General features: G+C 62.4%; 2 protein-coding genes across 20 annotated transcripts in view; one reads left to right on the top strand and one right to left on the bottom strand.

The window, feature by feature from the left end:
• Nucleotides 1-5,430, top strand: part of TMEM94 (transmembrane protein 94) — a 34,738-nt gene extending 29,308 nt beyond the window's left edge. For 9 of the 15 annotated variants that reach the window (XM_064582491.1, XM_064582490.1, XM_064582492.1 and 6 more), the window contains 14 exons: nucleotides 82-263; nucleotides 356-506; nucleotides 752-867; nucleotides 991-1,090; nucleotides 1,436-1,544; nucleotides 1,736-1,925; nucleotides 2,160-2,237; nucleotides 2,525-2,610; nucleotides 2,858-2,939; nucleotides 3,185-3,333; nucleotides 3,428-3,522; nucleotides 3,607-3,700; nucleotides 3,883-4,053; nucleotides 4,233-5,430. In XM_064582491.1, coding sequence (XP_064438561.1) covers nucleotides 82-263; nucleotides 356-506; nucleotides 752-867; nucleotides 991-1,090; nucleotides 1,436-1,544; nucleotides 1,736-1,925; nucleotides 2,160-2,237; nucleotides 2,525-2,610; nucleotides 2,858-2,939; nucleotides 3,185-3,333; nucleotides 3,428-3,522; nucleotides 3,607-3,700; nucleotides 3,883-4,053; nucleotides 4,233-4,305 — 1,676 coding nt within the window. In that variant the 3' untranslated portion in view covers nucleotides 4,306-5,430. The remainder of the gene's footprint in view (nucleotides 1-81; nucleotides 264-355; nucleotides 507-751; nucleotides 868-990; nucleotides 1,091-1,435; nucleotides 1,545-1,735; nucleotides 1,926-2,159; nucleotides 2,238-2,524; nucleotides 2,611-2,857; nucleotides 2,940-3,184; nucleotides 3,334-3,427; nucleotides 3,523-3,606; nucleotides 3,701-3,882; nucleotides 4,054-4,232) is intronic. The other 6 variants (XM_064582498.1, XM_064582497.1, XM_064582488.1 and 3 more) reach the window with 2 other exon arrangements.
• Nucleotides 5,239-19,390, bottom strand: CASKIN2 (CASK interacting protein 2). 5 transcript variants are annotated; one of them, XM_054510705.2, is made up of 21 exons: nucleotides 19,236-19,390; nucleotides 17,548-18,091; nucleotides 13,791-14,071; nucleotides 13,132-13,183; nucleotides 12,510-12,607; nucleotides 11,954-12,099; nucleotides 11,754-11,849; nucleotides 11,535-11,665; nucleotides 11,246-11,354; nucleotides 10,788-10,896; nucleotides 10,459-10,553; nucleotides 9,764-10,025; nucleotides 9,520-9,641; nucleotides 9,359-9,419; nucleotides 9,190-9,281; nucleotides 8,907-9,017; nucleotides 8,727-8,828; nucleotides 8,477-8,615; nucleotides 6,830-8,311; nucleotides 6,517-6,739; nucleotides 5,239-6,136 (listed from the first exon to the last, which is right to left on the bottom strand). In XM_054510705.2, the coding sequence occupies exons 3-21, from the start codon at nucleotides 13,843-13,845 to the stop codon at nucleotides 6,046-6,048; spliced, it is 3,576 nt and encodes a 1,191-aa protein (XP_054366680.1). In that variant the 5' UTR covers nucleotides 13,846-14,071; nucleotides 17,548-18,091; nucleotides 19,236-19,390; the 3' UTR covers nucleotides 5,239-6,045. The 5 variants fall into 5 exon arrangements, with proteins under 5 accessions (XP_054366680.1, XP_045744429.1, XP_045744427.1 ...); XM_045888473.3 differs by lacking the exon at nucleotides 13,791-14,071 and having other exon boundaries at nucleotides 9,520-9,638; XM_045888471.3 differs by lacking the exon at nucleotides 13,791-14,071.
• Nucleotides 19,391-19,698: the final 308 nt, after the last annotated feature.

Consider the following 19,698-nt stretch of genomic DNA (forward strand, 5'->3'; position numbering starts at 1 on the left):
GTGTGTGGCCTGGGCTGCCTCCTGGAATCTGCTGGTTCCTGGGTGTCCTGGCTGGGCTTTGTGCCTTGTGTCTACCTGAAGAAGGGATCGGGGAGGTGCTGGAGAAGGAAGACTGCATGCAGGCCCTGAGCGGCCAGATCTTCATGGGCATGGTGTCCTCCCAGTACCAGGCCCGGCTGGACATCGTGCGCCTCATCGATGGGCTGGTCAATGCCTGCATCCGCTTCGTCTACTTCTCTCTGGAGGATGAGCTCAAAAGCAAGGTGGGGGGGAAAGCCATCCTCCTCTGCCTCCACTGACCCTTTCTCCTGTGGGCTCACGGGCCCATCTGTTCGTTGCCGTCTGCCTTTTGCAGGTGTTTGCAGAAAAGATGGGCCTGGAGACAGGCTGGAACTGCCACATCTCCCTCACGCCCAATGGTGACCTGCCGGGCTCCGAGATCCCCCCCTCCAGCCCCAGCCATGCTGGCTCCCTGCATGATGACCTGAATCAGGGTAAGGGCACAGGTTTGTGACGGGGACGAGGTAGGTGTGGGCGGTTCCCCCACCTTGGACACAGCTAGAAAGAAACCCCGTAGCTCGCTCCCGAGAAGTGCACTCCCTTGGAAAATTGCTCTCGTCTCCCTGCGGTAACAACAGTCGACCGTGGAGGAGAGGAAACCAGAAGCAGGAAGTTCTCTGCCATCTTCAGGGCAAGGAAAGGCCCCCAGAAGGCTGACTCCAAGGTGAAGGACGGGCTTTCATCCCCACAGTGTCCCGAGATGATGCGGAAGGGCTCCTTCTGTTGGAGGAGGAGGGTCACTCAGACCTCATCAGCTTCCAGCCTACAGACAGTGACCTCCCCAGCTTCCTGGAGGACTGCAACCGGGTAGGATGGCAGGGTCTGTGCCCCTGGACTACCTGAGGTAGCTGACTGGCTGGTCCAGAGAAGGGAGGGAGGGAGGTGCCCTTCTCCCGACCCTGAGGCTACTGACACCTCTGTTCTCTCCAGGCCAAGCTGCCGCGCGGCATCCACCAGGTGCGCCCCCACCTGCAGAACATTGACAATGTGCCCCTGCTAGTGCCCCTATTTACCGACTGTACCCCCGAGAGTGAGTACCGTAACCACGGCTACTAAAGAGGCTTGGGCTCCCGGTAACCCTAACCCCGACCCGGTGGGCTCTGCAGGAGATGTTGCTGTCCCATGCGGGGAGCCGAGCAACCTGAGCTGGGAGGAGCCGGGGAACGTAGGGGGCTGGAGCTGTGGGTGTGCCCCTTCTAGGGAGTCAGAAGTGACAGTAGTTACATGATATTCACATTCTTGGGGGGAGGACTGTCCCCAAAGTGGGGCCTGCTCTCCCCTGTCTCCTGCTCTCCTGCCCTGTGGGTCTCTGCCCAGAGCCTCACACAGGGCTCTGCCCGCCTGACTCTTATGCCCCCCGACTCTGCCCCCTCAGCCATGTGTGAGATGATCAAGATCATGCAGGAATATGGGGAGGTGACCTGCTGCCTGGGCAGCTCTGCTAATCTCAGGAACAGTTGCCTTTTCCTCCAGAGTGACATCAGGTCAGGGGGACGCCTGAGAGTGGGGGCTTGCTTGGGGCTGGGGCATATTCCATGGCTGGTCTTGGTACGGTTGGGACCAACGGACCTGGGCACGGTGGGGAGAGAGGGAGTGGGTGCTTGCCTAGTCCTATGGGAGATGGGATGTTTGCAGAGTGTAGCTGATGGCTGTGCTTTCCCCCTACGCTGAGCAGCATTGCCCTGGATCCCCTGTACCCATCCCGCTGCTCCTGGGAGACCTTTGGCTACGCCACCAGCACCAGCATGGCCCAGGCCTCGGATGGCCTTTCTCCCCTACAGCTCTCGGGGCAGCTCAACAGCCTACCCTGTTCCCTGACCTTTCGCCAGGAGGAGACCATCAGCATCATCCGGCTCATTGAGCAGGTTGGGGCTCGGGCAGGCGGAGGGGGCAGAGATTGGGGGGAGCTGCATGGGGTGGGGAAGAGTGACACAGGATCCGTCTGGGCTCCCAGGGGCTGATTTCTCTCCAAGAGAGGCTTTCCCCGGCAGTTTCATTGGCCTGCACCGTTTGCTAGCAGGAGCATCTGGGGCATCTGGCTCTTGGCTGAGATTTGTCAGCTGTAGGCCTGGCCACAATCTGTCCCTCCCGGTCCCTAGGCGCGGCATGCCACCTACGGCATTCGCAAGTGCTTCCTCTTCCTGCTGCAGTGCCAGTTGACCCTTGTGGTCATCCAGGTGAGCTGGGCTTGCACAGGCACTGCCCCTCCCCACGTGCTCCTCTGCTCCGGGCCCGGCTAAGAGTCTGGGGTGGCAGGCTGGCGGGATACCACATAGCCTAGGGGGCCCCTGGCCTCTGCGGAACCCCCAGGCTTTTGGAGGTGACCCCATCAGCAGAATAGCGGCCCCTGCGGCCCTAGCTCCCCTGGGCATCTGTCTGGGCACAGGGCAAGGCAGCCCTGGGGCTCCTGGCGTCCTACTATGTGACAGAACCTAATCCTGCTTCCTGGGCTCTCCTGGTCTAGTTCCTCTCTTGCCTGGTTCAGCTGCCGCCGCTACTGAGCACCACCGACATCCTTTGGCTGTCCTGCTTTTGCTACCCTCTGCTCAGGTGAGAGTCAGGCTGCCCCTCCGGGTCCAGGCAGGCGGGGCTGGGAGCCCTGGTCCTGGAGACCTGCTCAGTGCTCACCACCCCTGGCACAGGAGACACTGGTGGTGGTGGGGGGGACTCTCCCTTTTCTTATCCCATCTCCCCCCAGACCTGCCCTCACTCCCAAAACTCTCGAAAGGTTTCCCATGTGGGAATTGGGGGACAGAGGGTCACAGTCCCCACCCTTCACCAAGTCCCTCCTTTTCAGCATCTCTCTGCTGGGGAAGCCCCCCCACAGCTCCATCATGTCTATGGCCACAGGGAAGAACCTTCAGTCCATTCCTAAGAAGGTAAGCAACGTGGAGCCCTGTGAGCCACGGCCTTTCCTGAGGAATGTGGGTGTGTGTGTGGGGGGAGACTTGGGGGAGAGACGGGGGCTTCTGTCAGAACTTCCCCCAACCAGAGGGGAGGTGGTGGCACAGAGCTGGGAAGGATCTTCTTCCCCCGGGGCCTGCCCGGTTCCTGCAGGGCCTGCTGAGCCCGGGGCCAGAGGGGTCGCTGCCCCGGGAGTGACGGGCTGCTCCTCTTTCTGCAGACCCAGCACTACTTCCTGTTCTGCTTCTTGCTCAAATTCAGCCTCACCATCAGCTCGTGCCTCGTCTGCTTTGGCTTCACGCTGCAGAGCTTCTGTGACAGCTCCCGGGCCCGCAGCCTCACCAACTGCTCCTCCATCATGCTGCGCAGGTGGGTCCTGACCTCGCGCCCCCCCCCCACCCCGGCCCCCCGCCCACTTTCCCAGGGCCCAGCGGGGGGCTGAGTCCACCCCTTACTCTGACAGTCATGCCTACGCCGCTCCAGCCTGGTTTGGCGACTTCGCCAATGGGCTCCTGACGGCTCAGAAGCTCACCGCTGCCCTGATCGTCCTGCACACAGGTGAGGGGCTCCCCGGGAGGGGCCAGTGGGGGCTGTGGATAGGGGGATGTCTGACGCCGCCCCCCCCGACCCTGTTTTCTCCAGTCTTCATTTCTATCACCCACGTGCATCGCACCAAGCCCCTGTGGCGAAAGAGCCCCTTGACAAACCTCTGGTGGGCCGTGACCGTGGCCGTGGTGTGAGTATCTGCCGATGGATGGGTGGGGGTGGGGGGGTAGGAGCAGGACTTCAAACCAGTCCTGCTTCAGGGAGTTGAGCCAGAGGTCAGATGCTGCCCTCCTTGAGCTACTCGTACTGAGAAAGGCAGGGAAGGAAGCAAGAAGGCCCAGGGTCATGCAGGGCTGTCACCTCTCCCTGCAGCCTGCTGGGGCAGGTGGTCCAGACGGCAGTGGACCTGCAGCTGTGGACGCACAGGGACAGCCGTGTCCACTTTGGCCTGGAGGACGTGCCTCTGCTGACGTGGCTCCTGGGCTGCCTCTCCCTGGTGCTTGTGGTGGTCACCAACGAGATCGTGAAGCTGCATGAGATTCGGTGAGCCACCAACACGGCGCGCCCTCTGGGCTCAGGCTCGATCCCTAGGCCCGTAACCTCCTGGGCACAGCTCCCCGGCTTGTCCCCACTGCCTGGACTTCCCTCCTCCTCTGGGGTCCTGCCCTGTCCCCGGTCTGGGCTTCTGCTCTAACCTGAGCTCTCATTTCCTGCCCCACCAGGGTCCGGGTTCGCTACCAGAAGCGGCAGAAACTGCAGTTTGAAACGAAACTGGGCATGAACTCCCCCTTCTGAGCCATTGGCCACAGTGGTTCTCGTTGCCCAGGTGCCGGGGCTAAAGCCAGACCAGTTTCTGAGTCTGGGGGGTTGGTATCGTGAATGTTTCAGGGTTTCCTCTCGCGGCCTGTGTCACGGGAGGCCCAGCTCCTCGTCCGACCCATCTGTCGTCCTGATCCCCAGGGCTTACTGTGGAGGAGCTGGTGAGCCGTGGCCTCAGCATCAGGACAGTCTGGTCTTGAATGTATGACCTAGTGCACTTAGCAGAGGGGCCCTTAGCTTCCTCCGCCTGCGGGCTGCCTCCTTTAGGGTCTCTTAGCCCAGGGCCCTCTGCTCTTGGGTCTCCGGGCAGAGCCATGAACCTGGTGGGGCCAGGACCTCAGTGGCAGCAGCCGTGGGGGGGTTCAGACAGGCTACCGTGAAAGGGAGCAGTGCTGGTGCATCCTCCCTGCACCCCACCTGTCTTCCTGGGGTGGGGGCCTGGAGGTGGTCGAGTACTCCCCCTCCCTCCCTCTGTGGGGGAGCCTCACACTCAGTCCCGAAGATGAAGACCCCCTGCCTTGCCCTGGTTACCTCTTCCTGTGCCCGCCTTCAAGCTGGCCTGGAGCGCCAGTCCTGGGGATATGGCCCAGGGCTCCTTTGGCCCCCTGCCCTAGTTCTCCTGTGAGAATGTTTTTACTGGTGTATATTTTTTACTGGAAATGAGCCTTTTAGGAATGAATGTAGACTGGTTTGTATTAAAACTTGTAAACTGCTTAAGAAAAATCCGTGGCTGGTCCATGAGGCAGCCACTCAGGGGCCCACCCAAGGCTTTGGCCGGTGAGGGAGCCCCGAAGGGGAGGGGAGGGCCCGAGCCTTGTTCCTTCCCCACTGGCAGGAGTCCTCGGGTCTGGCCCAGGCGAGAACCCTGGGCTCAGAGGTCCGTGGCACAGATCCAAACACACAGCCCGATCACGTGGAATGACACTTTCATTGGGGTTAGTTAGGATAAGAGGTTAATGGTTACAGAGCCGGGGCCCGGGGCCACCCAGATCAGCCTTCCAGCCCCGAGGCGAATCATGCGCACTCGTGCCGTGGTCTAAAGCCTCTTCCCCCGTGTCCTCTCAGGCGGTTATAGATAGAATAAATTCCATTTAAAATATATGCATTTCTCTCTCCTTAAAAAATAACATTTACAGTTGAAAAAGTTTGGACTTTGGGGATCTGTTGCTCCCACTGGCCCTACCCCTGCCAGTTTTGCCTCACTGCGGGCAGGAGCAGGGGCGGGCAGGGGCGAGCAGGGGCCCACCGCCGCCAAGAGCAAGCCCCTGGCCGCTTAGTTATATGTCCTGTGTACACCTGTGTGGACCCGGTCAGACACACAGCCTTCTCCAGCCTCCGCGTGTGCCCGGACAGCAGGGCAGGTGTCAAGAGGTCCTTGGCACAGGGACTGGAGCCCCTGGAGGTGGGGGAGGGCAGAGGGAGCACCCCAGAAGCCACCTCTTTCTCTCCAGGGAGGAAGCTCTTGCCAGGGTCCCTGTCCACGGGGCAGGGCTGACTGGTCAGGTTACACACCGGGAGGGGGCTCTGCTGAGATGTCAGCTTCTGACAAGTCCCCTCAGCCTCCCGTGGAGACGGCCCCCCAGCGCTGCAGCGCCGACAGCCGCTGGCCTGGAGTGGCAGGACGGCCCCCGCCTGGGCAGGCACGCTTCTGCGCGGGGGCAAAGGCCGCAGACACTGCAGGTCATGATGGGCGCTGCTGAAGGCCACCAGAGGCTCTCAGTCTAGCATGGCATCTAGCTGGTCAGCCAGGGCGTCAAACATGGTGCTGATGTCATCCAGAATGTGCTTGGTGGAGGTGCCGGGAGGGCTGCAAGGACCGGGTCCGATCAGAAAGTGGGCCGTGGGTGGGCCAGGGGCTGTGCCTGAATGCCTGGCCGGTGCCAAACACTCTGTGTGCATCTTAACTTCTCCCTTACGTGAGGGCGCTAGGGCTCAGGAGGAAGTGATGTGCTCAAGCTCCCATGCCTCTAAGTGGCAGCCACCAGGATTCCCCACAGGTCAGATCTGGGTGACTTCAGAACCTGGGCTCCTCCCATTCCCATGAGGGTCACCCCACTCTAAGGATCTGTCTGCTCCCCTCCCCCACCAACATGCCCAGGACCCTGGGGAAGAGGAGTTAGAGGAGCTGTTCCTCCACTGCAGCCCTCTCCCTCCGCACCCGCCCGCCCAGCACCCAGCACCCCTCACCCCTCTCGCTCCTCAGTGCCAATGCTCTTCTCTGCGGCCCTTAACGCAGCTGCCAGGGATGAGCTGGTCTGTTCCAGCCTCTGCTGGGCCCGGCCAGAGCCCACGGCCCCAGCGCTCTCTGGCCTCGGAGGAGGCACGGGGCGGGGGCCGAGCCGGGGAGCCAGCTTAGGGCCAGAAAATGCCAGCTGGGTGCAGGCCACAGACACAGGCTTGGGGGCCGTTCCTGCAGAGGCAAAAAGTTTGGCTGTGACTCAGATGGCTGGACACAACCCTTGCACACGACGCCCCCCCCCCTGCGGGCCCTGCCTCATACCTGCACCCGGCACCTTGATGAGGGCAGCAGGGGAAGCAGGGGGCTCCGTCTCCCCAGGCCGCCGACTGCCTGCACTGTTTTCCAGAGCAGGCCCAGGGCCGGGGGGTGCGGGGGGCGCAGGGGGCTGGGCTGGGGGGCTGGGAGAAAGAGGGGCCAGAGCTCCCTGAGTTGGAAGGCTGCTAGGGTCAGGCTGGGGAGGGATGGGAGCAGCTGAGGAGGGCTCGCTGGGGGTCTGCGAGGGCAGGGGGGCGGAGGGGCTGGGTGCGGCGCTGGCCACTCCAAAGGCCAGAAGTGCCGTCTGCAGCGGCTCTCTCTCCCGGCATTTGGGCCTCCGCTTAACAGTGTCTGACTCGGTGAGGTTGAAATCCAGGCCAGCGGGCACAGGCGCCTCCCGGGGTGGGGGGCCCACTGGCTTCGGCCGCTGTTTGATGGTCAGGTTCCCCTCCTCCGCAAATGGGAGCCCCTCCCCTGAGCTGCCCCGAGATGGGGGCGTCCCCTCCGGCCCTGGTTCCTCCTCCTCTGTGTCCGACACGGGGCCAGCCGGGGCAGGCGGGCCGGGGGGCTCCAAGGGGCCAGTTGGTTCACTCAGTGTTCGCCTTCGGGGCACAGAGGCCCCCTCCTTAGGCCCCGGGCTTCCATCTATAGGAGGCGGCTCCGTGGTGGGGCCAGAGACGGAGCTGAGGCGTTTAGGAGGTGGGGGTGGCGGGCCTTTGCGTCGGGCACGAAGGGCAAAGGACTGGCTGCGGGGAGCCCCTCGAGCTGGGGTTGGGCTAGGGCTGGTCCGCGCTAGGGCACTGCGTCCCGGCCGCCGGGTGAGGGTGGCATAGCTGCCCAAGGCACTGCCCACCGGCCCTTCAGCCTCCCCCTCTGCTTCCCCCTCAGCAGGGCCGGGGCGGCTCAGGCTGTGGGACCGGCGCTTGGGCCGAGGCGGGTCCGGAGGAGTGGCAGGGGGACCAGCCAAGTAGGAGAAGGCACGAGGTGCGCCAGGAGGTGGCCCTGGGGCTGGGCTGGAGGGTGAGCCCTGGGGATACATAAACACATAAGGGGGGGGCCCTTGGCCAGGAAGTGGGGAACAAAGCTTAGGGGGTCGCTCTGTGCCCTCTGGAAGGTTCCTCTCCTGTGGGGTGCTGGAGTCTCCTCCACTGGGCTGGGGGGCAGGCTGTTCCTGTGAATGACCCGACCCTCGTGAGCGTGCCCCAATGCTCTCCTGGCTGGGGGAGCGGGCAGGGGGCAGGGGGAGGGGCTCAGGGCCGCCCCCCACCATGGCTGCCTGTAGCTCTGGGCTTAGCTCGCTGCCCTGAAAGGTGAGGAGGCGTGGGCCAGCGGCAGTCGGACCGTCCCCATTCTCCAGCCCCTCGATAGCCATCAGCTCTGGGCCTCTGGCTAGCCGGCGGCCGCCTTCCACTGGGGCCTCCCCCTGCAGTAGGCCCCGCCGGAGCTCGGCCAGCCGCTTCACTCCCAGCATAAGCTTCTTCTGATGACCTGAGAGGGGATGGGTAGAGGCCACAGGGTCAGCTGGGGCTGCAAAGGCCCACCCCAGTCCCTCCTGGACCCTATTCTCCCCGCTGGGCTTGAACCCTGAAACGTTTTAGAGCCCCTTGGAGGCATGTGGGGGGCCCGGCCAGGAGGCCCCAGGGCAGTCCTCACCGAGTTTGTTGACCCCGATCTCCTGCAGCTCCTCCCAGGTGAGGTCGGCCACCAGCCCCATGGAGTCATAGCCGCTGCTCACCAGCTGCTTGTGGTACTGCGGCAGCCCCAGCGCACACAGCCACTCGCGCAGATCCACCTGCAAAAGCAGCCCATGGGAGCTGGCTCCTGGGCTGGCCTCGGCGCCCCAGCCAGGAAGGGCCAGCACGGCGCGGCTGAGTGGGGGAGCCAGTGCCGGCCACCTGCTTACCGGGATGTAGTTGGGCAGCCACTCGGCGATGCTGAGCTGAGCAATCTCTGAGGCAATCTTCTTCCTGTGCCCAGGCTTGGTCACGCCAATGGCTGTCAGGTCCTGCCACACAGACTCGCGCCATCAGGCCCCCTCCAGCGCCCACCGGGCCCTCCGCTGCCCCCCGGCCGTGGCCCCTACCTCGGGAGTCATACGGCTGATGGTTGGCACGTCGTAGCCGGCCTGCAGAAAGTGGGCGGTGTAGCCTTCCAGCTGGAACTCACTCAGCCAGTTATGAATGGCCTGAGCATCCTGCAGTATGGGGGCAGGGGCTGATGTTAACAGCGGCGCCTACTGAGGAGAGCCGAGGCCGTAGCCCGGCCATCTGCCCCAGCCTCCCCTAGGCGCCTGGCCTGAGCAGGGGCCCATCCCACACCACCGCACCCCTGGGGCCCACAGCCCGCTTCCCAGTGGGGGGTCACACCTTCCCCTCCAGCAGCTGCTCCGGCCTCACATCCTGCATAAAGAGCTGTTCCCCGGAACGGTAGTTGACCAGAGGGCGGTGGCTCAGGTTGTCTTCAGGAGGGAGAGAGGTAGAATCAGGTGCGACATGCTGGAGGGGTGCCCACCCAGGTACCATTCACCCTTCCTACCTGCCAGGGGTGGGGGGTGCAGTCCTGGCAGCGCCTGGTCCTCTCCGGGGGACGGCAGTGGCTAGAGACCGGGAAGAGGCTACTCAGCATGTGGGGAGCTGACGGCAGGATGGAGGGCCCTGTCCTGGTCCCAGCGCCCCCTCCCTCCTCCACCCTCCTACCTGGGCGTTCTCGATAAGAAGGCCAGTGCCATGGCCATTGGTGCCCTCGGAACTCTGCCCGCTGCCGGCACTGCGGATGCTGCCCACGCTGCCCTCGCTGCCCACACTATTCCTGTCACCTGCTGCAGGGCCACAAGCAAAGGGGTTAGAGCCCCAGCTGGCCCTGCCAACAGCTGACTGGCAGCTTGCCGAGGTCAGACGCCCACCCTGGTGCCCAGCACCGCCCTCTGGGAGGATGCAGCACCTGGGCTGTCTGGGCTGAGGCCCACCCGAGGGAGCTGGCCACAGGTCAAAGGGTGTAGGGGGTCCTCAGCAGGGGGCTGTGGCGTCCGGGAGAAGCCTGGACGCAGGAGCGTGGGGGCCGACGGGAGGCGGGGCGCAAGGACGCCCACCCGCTTGCTGACCACCTCCACGATGCCTGGGGGGAAGTAGCCCACACGGTCCGTGCCCCTCTGGCTCTCGTGGATGTGGCCCTTCCAGCGGCCGTCGGGATGCTGCTCCAGCACCTGTGGGGCGTTGGAGGGCGATGACAGCGATTATGTCCTGCACCCGCCAAGGGCAGGCAGCCAGCCCTACGGCCCCAGCCCGGCTCCTCCTCTCCCCACAAGAAGCTGATGCCCGAGTACACCCACAGCTCTGCACCTCCTGCCAGCATCCAGCCCGATCCTCTGTGTCAAGAGTCCCGGAGTCAGCCCGGGTTCAAATCCCAACGCCGCTGCTCGCCGTGGGGTCTTGGGCAAACCACTTTAATTTCTCTAAGACTCAATTTTGTCCTCTCCAGAAAGGAAATGGTTAAACAGCACCTACCTTACCCGGATGGGGAGAAATTCAATGAGACAGTGCACAGAAAGACCTTAGCACCGAGCCCGATCCACAGCAGGCGCCCGTGTGACAGCAATCATCAGTGCTAGCAAAGGAACGCCCGCACTGGGTCCTCACCGTGATGACATCCCCTGCCCGGACGTTGAGAGCAGTGGGATCGTGGAGGTTCCAGAAATCCTTGAGTGCTCGGACCTTCAGGATCCCTGAGGCCTCTAAGAGAAGAGGCAGGGCAGGCATCATCTGAGGGTCCTTAGGGCATCTTCCCGCCTGACCCGTCCCCTTCACAACCCTTCCCCCAGGTTCCTGTTGCAGCAGTCCCCTGACCAGCCCTCCATTTGGCAGTGTGACATCTTGCTCCTGGGACACTTCCTGCTTCACTTCGTAGTCCTCACTGGAGTGGCTCCGGACCCCGAGCCTGGGCCGGGTCTTCTCTCACACACACTCACCCCGCAGGAGCTGCTTGATTTCTCGGCTGGCCTGGGAGGTGGTGAACTGATTCACGATGTCCAGCGCTGTCTGGTTATATGTGTTCCGGATGTTCACGTCCACCCCGCCCTGGGTGCACAGGGCAGTGTGAGCAGGCACGAAGCGCTTTGCTTGCCATTTCCCCCAAGCCTCACCACTATCCAGGAGGCAAACAGTACCCACTATTTTCAGATCTTACAAATGAAGAAATGGAAGCTCAGAGACAGGATTGAGGATGAGCTCAAGGTCATTGAGCTGGCGTAAGGCAGAAGAGGGGCTTGAACCAGGTCTGTCTGCTCTCCGGCCACAAGGCCGCGGCCCACCTAAACGCCACGTTGTTGGTGCAGACCCCCTCCCATGCTTCCCCAGCTGGTCTCGGACGCGGCACCCAGTGGGGGTTCCACACCCGTGTGTGGGGTGACCGGGCGCCCACACCCACCTCCAGAAGCAGCCGCACCACCTCCGTCTTGCCATACAGCGCAGCCTCGTGGAGCGCCGTGCCGGTCTTGGTCTGGCGGTTGATCTCGATCCCAGCTCTAAGGAGCTGCCTGCGGACGTGGCGGGGGCAAGTCACAGGGGTGGTAGGGAGCAGGAGAGGAAGCAGATTGCCGGGGGGCTGGGAGAGTGACCCAGAACCAGGGTGAAGAGGGCCGCAGGGCAGGGCACCGAGGGGCCATCACCCATTCTGCAGGAAGGGGATGAGGAAGTGGGGGGGGGGCAGTGGTTACCTGATGACCTCTCTGTGGCCGTTCTTGGCAGCCAAGTGCAGGGGCGTGGTGTAGTTGGGGTCGCAGGGGTCCTTGGCCTCGCCCTCCAGCAGTGCCACACATAAGTGACTGTTCAGCAGCAGCTGGGCCACCTGCGGCAAGCAGCACCCAGGTAGGGCTTCCTCCTGAGAACCCTGACAGCCACCCAGGGCCCAGTACCCCAGGAGCCGCAGGCCTCACCTTGAGCCGCCCAAACTCGCAGGCCAGATCCAGGGGCGTCTTCTTCGCCTTGTTGACTAGGCAGGGATTGGACTGGTGCTGGAGGAGCATTTCTGACTGGGGTGGAGGAAGCTGAGTGAGGGCTCTGGCCCGGCCAGCCCCCCTCCTCCCGCCCCCCCGCCCCGCTCCAGCGCCCCTCGCGGGCACGCGGGCTCCCGTACCACTTCATAGTGTCCGTACTGGGCGGCCAGATGCAGCGGGATCTGTCCATCCAGCGAGGCGGCGTTGACGGCCGCAGAAGCACGCAGCAGCAACCTCACGGGCTCCAGCCGGCCCTGCCAGGCTGCGTAGTGCAGTGGGCGCATGCCTGCGGGGGTGGGGTGGGTCTGAGGAGGTCCTGGGATGCTATGGGGTCGGGGGAAGGAACTGAGCAGAGTCCGGAGGCCCCCCCCCAAGCTGGAGGGGGAGACAGACCCAAGGCAAGGGATGCTGGTTCGGTCAGGGAAATGTCCAGCCGTATGGGGCTGAAGTCGGAATCCCACCTGGCGTACCACGGGTGATCTGGTGGGACCTCTGGACAGGAAGGTAAGCTGAGCTTCCTCTTCTGGATAACGGGGTATTAGAACCACCCATCACCCCCAGAAGGCCGTGAAGATGAAAAAGGTAAGGCGTTTGCAAGCCAGAGAAACTATGCCAACATGTACTAGCATTGCTAGGATGTGGCAGGAGCAAACTCGCACCACAGGGGGTGTCGAGGGGGACACACTGGGGTCTCACCATTGCTGTCCTTTATGTCAACAGTGGCCTGGGCCTCCAGCAGCAAGGCTATGAGCTCCAGGCTGCCCCCCAAGGCAGCGTGATGAAGAGCAGAGAATCTGTGTGGTGGGACACAGGGAGGGGTGTCAACTGAGCAGTCCCCCAGCCCCCAAATCCTAGTCTTCCACACCAGACTCAACCCGGAGGCTGGCAGGGCTGAGTTCCTTGCCCACTGTGCCCTCGCTCCCCCACCCTGCCAGCCCTGCCGTGGGAGCGCAGAGCTGCCGGCCTACAGCATGAAAGGGCTCAGTGTCTGGGCTGAGAGGCCTGTTTGTCTGGCCTCCCCCGCCAGCCAGCCCAGGGGAGGGGGCCGTGGGAGCAGGAGCCCAAAGGCTCCTGCCCTCTGGGGAGAAAAGGGGGCCTAGCAGGAATCTGACCCAGGAGGCCCCCCCGAGAGGCACCGGGGCTCCCTCCCCTCACTCGAGGATAGCTCCACAGGCAGGAGGGTGCGCACAGACAACAGCTTCAGCGAACACAATTCAAGGGCCAAATTTAAGAGGGGAAGGGACTTTAGGGCCCAGGTCTTTCCCCTTACCCCTCCCCCACCCCACAGCTCTCGAGAGGGATGTGGGCTCACACTCACCCATCAGCATCCTGGTAGTTGACATTGAGTCTCTTTGTGGAGCCGAGGAGCTCTGGGGGATCAGAGCAGAGGGCATCAGGACACTCTAGAATGATCTGCCCTTACCTGCATCCTAACCAGTTCTCCCTCCCCATGCTGCTCCCCAATCCCGCTGACCTCTTGGTGTGCAAGAAAGCACCTGCCCCATGGCCCTTTGGCTGTCCTGTCCCTATGGCTCCCCAGCCGGCCCACTGGCCCATCAGCTCCAGAGTGCCCAGTGCAGGGAGCTGCCCACAGAAGGAGCCTGGCTTCCCTGCGCCCCCAGCCCAGCTTGTTTATAGAGCCAAAGGGGGTGGGAAAGGGGGAGACTGGCATGCCGTGCCCTCAGTGGACAGGCCCACGAGCGCATGGTTAGCATTCCTGCCTGAGCAGGCCAAGGAGAGTCTCATTGTCCCACTGGGCCGAGGGGGCTGGGAGAGAGGGGAGAGGGGCACTGGATGCCAGAGGGTAGCAGGGCAGATGCCAGGGCTGGACTCAAGCTCGGGGACATCCCTGAGTGGAGAACAGTGAAGAAGGTGGCATCGGATAGACCTGCACTGGGGTGTGTGATCCCGAGCAAGTCACTCAGCCTGTCAGGCTTAGTGTCCTCGTAAGATGGGTCAATCAGAGAACCTGCTCACCAGGCTTGCGAGGATAATGCCTGAGCCTTGTTGGCCCACCGCAGATGGGGGCCATCGCCCTTCGGCGCTCCTTACACGTTAGCCATTACTGTCCACGTGCCGTCCTCCAGCCAAATCGGTACAGTCCCCGCCCGTCCCCCCCCCAACTCCTGTCAGGGGAGTAACTGCTGATTCTGCACCCACAGGCTCCCAGCAGAGATGTCCACACCCCGGGCAGAGGGCTCTCTGCTGGGTGGCGGCCAGAGGAGCCAGGGGCCCGGGCAGTACGCTGGTCCATTCCCCTGTCAGGGAGGGAGAAAGGATTCAGGCAGGTGTGCTCTGGCCAGGGCACGGGAGGGGGTGGTCCCTGATGAGTGTTGGGAGAGGAAAAGGAATGTCTGTCACAGGCGGGCCCCTGCCTCCTGCTGGAACCCACCCCTGCTGGGAAGGAGGAGGCCTGGCTCAACCCAGGCTGGGCAGGGTGCCAAGCATGCTGGTCCAGGCCTGCCCTCCAGGCCCTGGTGGGCCCCTGAACACCCCAGCAAGACAGGGCCTCATTCCAACAGGGAGGGATCAGCTCGGGAGTGAGGCGCATGGGACGGGGAGAGAGGGGACAGCTACATTTAGGACTGAGCCGAATTACACTATACGCTACGCAGAAAAGGTAAATACAGAGCTGGCAGTGATGGAAGGGGTGAGGGGGTGGGGGCCGCTGGCGAGAAGCGGAGGCCCCCCGCCTTCCTCTAGCCCCCTCGGAAAGTCCTTGTCACACACAGCCAGTCAGGGCAACAGGAAGGAGAGGGGTTTTAGGAGCAGGAAGTGTGTGGTTCAAATTCTCCCCCTTACTGGCTGCATGACCTTGGGCAGCCATGGTACCTCCGCGAGCCTCACAGAAGACAGCGAGGTCAGCAGGAAGGAGAAAGTCCCTCCACCTGCCGCCAGGCCTGGCCAGCCCGGGATGCGGCAGCTCAGCGGTGAGATACAGTCCCTCCGGGGAGTGGCAGGACAATGTGACAGGAGGGACAGACAGGAACAGGGGCAGGGCCAGGCTGGGTGGCTCTGTTCTTTCCAGAACAATGGCCGGAAAGGCGGTGGGGGAGAGAGGCTCCCAGTGCCTGGGCTAGGGACCTTGGCTGGAGGGCGGAGGCTCCTGGCTCCTGGCAGTGGCTCTAGCCACTTCCCCTGCAGCGCAGCCTTCTTCCCGGCCTGGCTCTGGGGGTGGAAGGGTCGCTCCTGATTTAGGCTCAGGCAGAGGATGTGAGCTCATTGGGCCACCCTCAGCCCACTCCATTTCCTCTGGCCAGAGAAGGAGACAGTTCAGAAAAGGGAGCTGGGGAGGGAGGGAAGGCAGCAGCAAGGCCAGGGTAACGGCGCCCTTCTCCTCCCAGCCGCCTGCTCCCTCAAGAGGCCCGGGGTGGGCAGGGAATGCCGACCCCCCAGTGACCAGAGAGCAAATGGAGGGGGCTGAGGGAGCATCTCTCTTTAGCCAGCCAAAAGGCTCTAGCCACCCACCAGAAGGAAAAAGGGGAGCCCCTGACACCTCCCTTTCCATCAGTTTCCTTTGCCCTTCTGTGATATGGAGCAGGAGTTCCCAGCTTCCCTTCTGAGCCCTGCTTTAGAGTCACCTGGAGAACCTTCTGACTCGCAGGGTCTCAAGATCTCTGTGACGATTCTAATTCTGAAGGAGAACAGGGAATCTGCATTTTCAGAACAATCGCTAGGTAATTCTGATGGGCAGCCCAGTGTAGGAGCAGAGGGGAGAGGACAGGAACTCGATTCTGATCCACCAAATAATGGCTGTGTGACCTTGGGCAACTCGCTAATCCTCTCTGATGTCAATTTCCTTATCTGTAAAGTAGAGATTGAAACACCCATCTCACAGGGAATTGAGGGCTTAGACAATTTCATAAACTATAGGGTCTGCAAACATCACCTTGTGATCTCCACTTTATACCAGCTTTCCCAGCTTCTCAGAGGACTGGGAGGGGAGGCTCCGTGCCAGGGCTTCCCAAGGAGTCCCAGGACCCTGTCACTCTGTGCCCGTGCCTACACAATGTACAAGTCCTCTTTGGGGCTGAGGGAAGGGATCTCTTCCCCCACAGACATTTCCCCTGGGGCACAGGGCACCTTCCAGAGCCTAGGAGCCTGGCTGTGAGGTTCCCGCCACCAGCCTCCAGATCCCACCCGCTAGCCCTCCTGAGGGCCTCATTTTGAGGCCCCAGAGCTGTGAGGCCAGCAGCAGCTCAACCAAGGCCCTACTGGGCAGGTCGCCAAAAACAACACAGAGGTGAGGGGAGGAAGGGGAGTGGCTCCCACTCTTGGGCCTCCAGGGCTCTCCCAGGACCTCTTTGGCACCTTTCTTCCATCGTGCTCACCCAGTATCCACTTCCCCAGGGCACAGAGACCACACCACCTGTCCTCCCCCCTCCCCCCAGCCAAGCTCCATCTCCCTATACCCTGGATCTCCTGCCCTGGTGTGCAGGCGGGTGCACACACATGTACACAACTCCCAGGTCCTTCAAATCCTTCCTTCTGGGACCCCAATTTCCAGGTGTGGGTGAGGATAATTAGATGTCTTCATGCAGTCTGGGGGGCCCCTTCCTGTGCACAGGGCCAAGGTGTGTCTTGAGGCTAGAGCCCCAGCACTCTGAGGGAACCCTCCCTCCCCCAGCCCCAGTCTGGTGGCAGGAGCTACCTCCTGCCCCTGCTGGTCTAGAAACTCAGGGGACAAGGACAGTGTCCTCCTGGGACAGCTCAGAGAACTCGCCTTGAAGCTCAGAGGTCGGGGGGATCTCACCACAGAGGTACCCAAGAGATGGGGTTCAGGTGTGGCTACCATGCATGGAGCCCCCACAACCCTGTCAAGACTGGAAACCCGGGTTTTGGAGAAACCTCTAGAAAGTCAGCTTTGGCCACACACCCCCAGGGGACACGGCAGATAAGTCAAGGGGAAGGGGCTTTAGCAAGCGCTGAGATAGTGATGAACTTTGCTTTAAGCAGTAGAGCTCTTTTTTTTTTTTAAGCTATGTTATGGGGGCACCTGGATGGCTCAGTCAGTTAAGCATCTGCCTTCAGCTCAGGTCACGATCCCAGGGTCCTGGGATCAAGCCCTGCATCCGGCTCCCTGCTCAGCAGGAAGCCTGCTTCTCCTTCTTCCCCCCGCCCACCCACCCCCCAATTGTGTTCCCTCTCTAGCTGTGTCTCTCTCTGTCAAATAAATAAATAAAATCTTTAAAAAAATAAAAATAAATAAATAAAAGTTATCCTTAACGGGCATCCCCATTAAGCTGCCATAAATGCAGATTTGCTGTTGTTGAATTAGGGGGATGGGGTTGGAACTCTAGCTGTTCAGTCTTTCCCAACCCCACTGCCAGAAATTTCCTGCCTCCAGAGAATACATTAGAAAAACCACCTGCTAAAGGCAACTCCACGAGGGCAGGAATTTCGGTCTGTTTTATTCCCTGCTGCCACATAATGGCCTGGTGCCTAGAACAAAGCCTGGCACACAGTAGGCACTCAAAAAACCTCTAATGAATGTATTTCAACCCATTCACTTTACAGGTCAGGAAACTGAGGCCCAGAGAGGCTAAGTGATTTGCCTAAGGATACACAGCAAGGGGTGACCCAACTTCCTCTGTGGCTCTCCCACAGAGGCATTCCTTACAGGACAGTCCTCCTACCCCAAGTCCCCAGATCACAGTGACCCCCAAGCCTCTCTCTGTAGCCTGAGCACTCAGGGCAGGGTCTCAGCTAGACAGTCACCCCACCAAGCACTCACTTGTCTTTGAGGCCTTGACCTTAGCCACCAGTTTCTGCACACCAGTCACATCTCCATTCTTGACGGCAAGGATCAGGTCCTGTTCACGACCCATTCCGGTCCCTGGGCTGGGCTCTGGGATCAGGAGTCCAGGGCAGAGGCAGGAAAACTTTAGGTCTGAGCCAAGGCGTCAGGGTGCCATGCCTTGGCCCTTTGGAGGGCCAGGCGTCCTGGGGGAGCGTGGCTGGTGTCCCGAGCAGTGCGCTTCTTGTTAGGCACTGACGGGTACTCCCTCAAAGTGTTTCATGAGCAGCCACCACAAGCAGGCACACCGATCTCTGGGGGGGTGGAGGCCGCGTGGAAACCCGGACAGATATCTGCTTGCCGCGTCGGACGGCCCAGGGATGGGCTGGGACTGGGCACGCCAATCTTCCCGGCGTGGCTCAGGAGCACCAATGCCCACCCAGAGCGCAGTCAGCATTCCCTCCGGCCTCGGCAGCAGCAGTGGACACGTCTCAGGGGTCTGGAAAACGGTGCAGTGCCTCTGCTGAAGGCGGGGCCAGGCCTGCAAGGGTCCCAGAAGCGGGGCTCAGAAGGGTAGGACAGGGCTTCCAGGGAGCCCCCAAACCACCCTAGCTGCCCTTCTGAGTCAAGGAAGGGCCAAGCCACTCAGAGCGGGAAGACAGCTGCCAGGCATGAGAGGAGTATTTGGGGGGAGGCAGTGACTTTCTGGGAGAGGGAGGCTGAGTCACTGAGGCCCCAGGGCACCTGGCAGCACCTCAACCTGGGGCAGGAGGGGCCCTGGCAGCACGACACACTGGGGCAGGCTGGGCCAGCAGCCTGTTCTCCACAGCCTGCGGCTCTGACACCCACAGACAACTGGTGGGCCAGGAGGTGGGGCCTGGAAGGGCCAGGCACAGCAGACAGGCAAGGGTCACTCCCTATGGAAGGTGCCTGCCCCTAGACTCCTCCCAATCTAAGCTTTACTATAATAGCTGGATGCCCTAGCCCCAGGCTCTTTACAAATTCAGAGGGTGGAGTGGGGAGCTTATAGCTCCCCATTTCTGGCAGGGGTCTGACTGCTGGACAGGGAGGCTTTACAGCACCTGTTGCTGACCCATCCTCACCCCTTGTGCGGGATGGGGAAGCAGCTGGGCAGAGAACAGAGACAAGAGCTGGGGCATGCTGGCAGATGGGGCTGCCCGGCCCCCCCCAAGCCTGAACCCGAGGCCCGGGGCCCCGACTTCGCTGCAGAAAAGCTTACGTCAGTTCTCAGTGGCCAGGAATTTGTTGCCCAAGCCCTGTGGCATGAGACCCGTGCAGGCCTGGGGCCCTAGCTGGGGTCTCCTTACTCCTAGAACGTCCCAAGCCCAACCCAGAGGGCACTCCTGCTCTCGCCCGCAGCCGACACAGGAGGAGGACGCCCCTGGTAGTGCTTGGGGTCGGGCTGGCTCCCCCGCCCCCCGGAATGCCCGTCCAGCGCCGCGCAATCCCCCAACCCAGCCCAACCCAGGCCGACCCGGGGAACAAAGCGGCGGGAGCGACCGGGAGAGCCAAGCGCCGGAGGGATTGATGCGGGAGGACGGAACAGAGGCGCGAGGAGGACGGAAGGAGCAGAGAGACGAAGGCGCCCGCCGATCCCGAAAGAAAAGTTAGTTTGTGCCCGCCCTCAAAGGTGCTAACCCCCCGCGCAGGCCCCACCGTCTCACCTCTCCCAGCTGCCCCGCCGGGGGTCTGGCTGGCCCTGCTCGGTCCCTGGCACTCTGGACGGTGGCTCCAACTGACCCCCTTACCCCCTTTCTCCTCCTTCTCCTTTTCCAAGACCGGCTCGGCGCCTCCCGCAGGAAATCCCGCCCCTCCCCCCTCCCTCCCGCCGGATCGGGAGCGGAGGGACCGTCCCGGCCGCGCAGTCGGGCTGTCAGTCAGCGCCTGCGGCCCCGCCCCCATCCGTACCAGACCCCGCCCCCCACCGCTTTCGTCCGGACCGGGCACGCTGGCTGGGTCCGCGCATGCGCCCAGGTGAAGCGGCGTGGTAGGGGCCAGAGTGCGCGCCCTGCATCCCGGTTGCGGAGCCGCCGCGACCCGGGGTCCTAGAGTTCAAACCCAAGGGCGAGATGCCCTGTTTATGACTGAGTGGGAGAGAAGACGTGATGTGAAGGGGTCTGGAAACCG

Source organism: Mirounga angustirostris, unplaced genomic scaffold (genome assembly GCF_029215605.1).
Source record: "Mirounga angustirostris isolate CCGP_5_RB_7025 unplaced genomic scaffold, mMirAng1.0.hap1 SCAF_17, whole genome shotgun sequence".
Classification (NCBI taxonomy): domain Eukaryota; kingdom Metazoa; phylum Chordata; class Mammalia; order Carnivora; family Phocidae; genus Mirounga; species Mirounga angustirostris.

Excerpts from the sequence above, each read along its gene's own strand:
- CASKIN2 (XM_045888471.3), bottom strand. The coding sequence starts at position 17,641 with ATGGGTCGTGAACAGGACCTGATCCTTGCCGTCAAGAATGGAGATGTG. Across the intron at positions 9,018-9,189 it reads AGCAGCTGCTGGAGGGGAAG|GATGCTCAGGCCATTCATAA; the intron begins GTGTGACCCCCC and ends CCCATACTGCAG. Across the intron at positions 6,137-6,516 it reads GGCACTGAGGAGCGAGAGGG|CCCTCCCGGCACCTCCACCA; the intron begins GTGAGGGGTGCT and ends CGGTCCTTGCAG.